Genomic DNA, 2,533 nt, shown 5'->3' with positions numbered 1-2,533 from the left:
TGTATAGATTCTGTCTTCATCATAAGCATAAAAATCTTCAGCGGTGAGGTAGTGAGAGGTGGTGAGGATCCAACGGCTAGGGTGCATACAGGGTCCTCCCAACCGTTGGGTCCTCACTGTCACTCATTGCTCACTACAAAGGATTTGAACCCCATCACAGATCCATAGATAATATAATAGCCAGATTTTGCCTGCGTAGCTATAAATTGCCTAAACCTAGAAACAAGATAGCACCTCTCTATAAAAGTAGGTAATACTATCTGATGTGGATCATATAAGGATGAAATTTGACATTTTATATTTTTGTTCTCCATAAGATGAAGAAGACTGTCCCACTTATTGTAAGAACTATGAGGAAAAGATTCCCACACCACCGTCCCACCTATTGTAGCTTGCCCCTTAAAAATTGTCCAAATTACCTGAGCGTTAAGAGGGATCTTAATCTCACAAATTATTGTACAAAAAAGGATAAATTCGGTATGATGATAGAAAGCGGGGTTAATGCCTCTTGATGAAGTTGGTGATTTCAGTGATAAGTCGCTTGGTCTCTGAAGCTGTGTGAGCGTCTATGTCGACGGCGATCTTGTTGAGGTAGAAGGAGTGACCAACCCCAGGGTTAACCAGCACCTCTACATCCTTCCCTGCCTTCTTCATTGCTTCACAATACTCCATCTCGGTGTCCAAAATCAAGTCATTCTCGGCGAGTACCACCAAGAACGGTGGCAGTTTCAGCCCGGCCAGAGGTGGTGCCGCCGGTCCCATGGGGTAGGTGATTGGATGATCCTTTGTGGAGCCAATAGGCAATGCTAAGGCCAAAAATTTATCAACCATCTCCAGTGTTAAGAAGGGTGAGTCAGATTTTTTCTCCAACTCGGACTTGCTACGTTCAGCTCGGACAAAACCGGGGTGAATCAGTATCCCCCCTGCTAATTGGATCGGTTTTAAATCATCAAACCCTGCCCGACCAGCCACAGTATGGACGAGATTTCCCCCTGAGCTATCCCCAATAAGGAAGACACGTCCGAAGTCTCCGTTGGCTTTAAGCCATGACTCATTCAATTTGGCTAGAGCCACAGCTTGAAGCCATAGGAGAACAGAATGGCCATCCTCACAAGCTGCAGGGAGCCGGTGCTCTGGAGCGAGCCGTAGCTTCACAGAGACACAAACAGCTCGTGCCGAGCGAACCAGCCTTGTGTACATATGATAGTACATGAACAACTCCGGTTCACTTATACAAAACCCACCACCATGGAAATGGACAAAGATGGGAAGCTTCTCCTCGTCGTAGGGATTTCTCTCCGGTATGTAAAGGCGTGCGCCGAGACCCGATTTCGTGTCAATTGTAACGTCGTGAACCGAAACCCCATCGATGAATTCTTCATGAGGTAACACCGGTTTTGCCATGAACTCAGCCTCAGGTGGTCCAGACCAGGTCCGGTCGACTGAGCCGTCGTCGAAGAGCTTGAGCCAGCAAGCTACCTCCTCTACCACCTTCTTCTCCTTCTGATCGTTCATGGTGAAGGGCTGAGACTGGGTTTGCAAACACAATGTAAGGGCTTTGGGTTCTCTTTATAATGGAAACAAGGGGAACTGTTGTTTGATGGAAAGTTTCACCTAAAGCTTTGTAAAATTAGAAGTATTGGAAGAACACTTTAGTTTATGAGGCTAAGGCTCTGTTTGGTATACATTGTTGGAATGCATTTTAGGTTGGTAAGGAATTCTAAATTAAATATATATAAAAAAAAAAAAATCATATTAGTATATTAATTTTAAAATGTTTACTAATGATTCCAAATGCTTTCAAAGTATAATTTCAAATACATATCTCATTTAATTGGGATTAGGTTATGATTATTATTGTTGTTTTCTTATTAATCACAATTTAGAATTTAGATCTTTAAAAGTGGACTGCTTAAAACTTAGAAAATGTTAAAATTAAAAAAATGAAATAACAAATATACGGTAGATTAATAATAAATTCAAATGTTCAAGATCATGCAAGAGTGAAAAATTAAGATTGTAATTAATATAAATTTTTAGAATACATTATCAATGTTAGAATGCATTGTAAGATTACATAGCATAAAAAAAGCCTTGAGAGTTTTACCTCTATTAGAATGGGTCATCTATATCCACTGGCTTTCTTTACTTTTTGGTAGAAACTGATAGGCTCAACTAGAGTGGACCCCGCGTAAGTAGGGTGTTTTTTTCCTTTTTTTTATGGTGAGTAGGGTGTCATTATTATAATATTTTTTTTGTCAAAGGGTGGCATTATTATATGGCAAAAGATGATGGAGTCTGATAAAGGACAATCTCTATATAAGTGGGGACACTTGGAATTGGTTACCATCACACCCTCATCTTTAATAGCAAAAGAGAAAGTCGTTCATAACAGCCACATATGTTTTGTTACCAGAAAAAAAAAAACAGCCACATTTGAAGAACAGATGGGGCCCGGCTGGAGATGCTTCATTTAATCATTCTTTAATAAGGAAGAAAGTGGACTATGATCCATGAACCAGACAGAAAAACC

The 2,533-nt window shown here is 40.5% G+C and overlaps 1 protein-coding gene across 1 annotated transcript; it reads right to left on the bottom strand.

Moving 5' to 3' along the window:
* Positions 1–275: 275 nt before the first annotated feature.
* Positions 276–1,567, bottom strand: LOC122083540 (probable carboxylesterase 17). The gene has a single exon (XM_042651383.1). The coding sequence runs from the start codon at positions 1,513–1,515 to the stop codon at positions 499–501; it is 1,017 nt and encodes a 338-aa protein (XP_042507317.1). The 5' UTR covers positions 1,516–1,567; the 3' UTR covers positions 276–498.
* Positions 1,568–2,533: the final 966 nt, after the last annotated feature.

This window comes from Macadamia integrifolia, chromosome 7 (assembly GCF_013358625.1).
Source record: "Macadamia integrifolia cultivar HAES 741 chromosome 7, SCU_Mint_v3, whole genome shotgun sequence".
Taxonomy (NCBI): domain Eukaryota; kingdom Viridiplantae; phylum Streptophyta; class Magnoliopsida; order Proteales; family Proteaceae; genus Macadamia; species Macadamia integrifolia.
The sequence above is the reverse complement of the archived record's forward strand: the minus strand, read 5'-3'. Positions and strand labels throughout refer to the sequence as shown.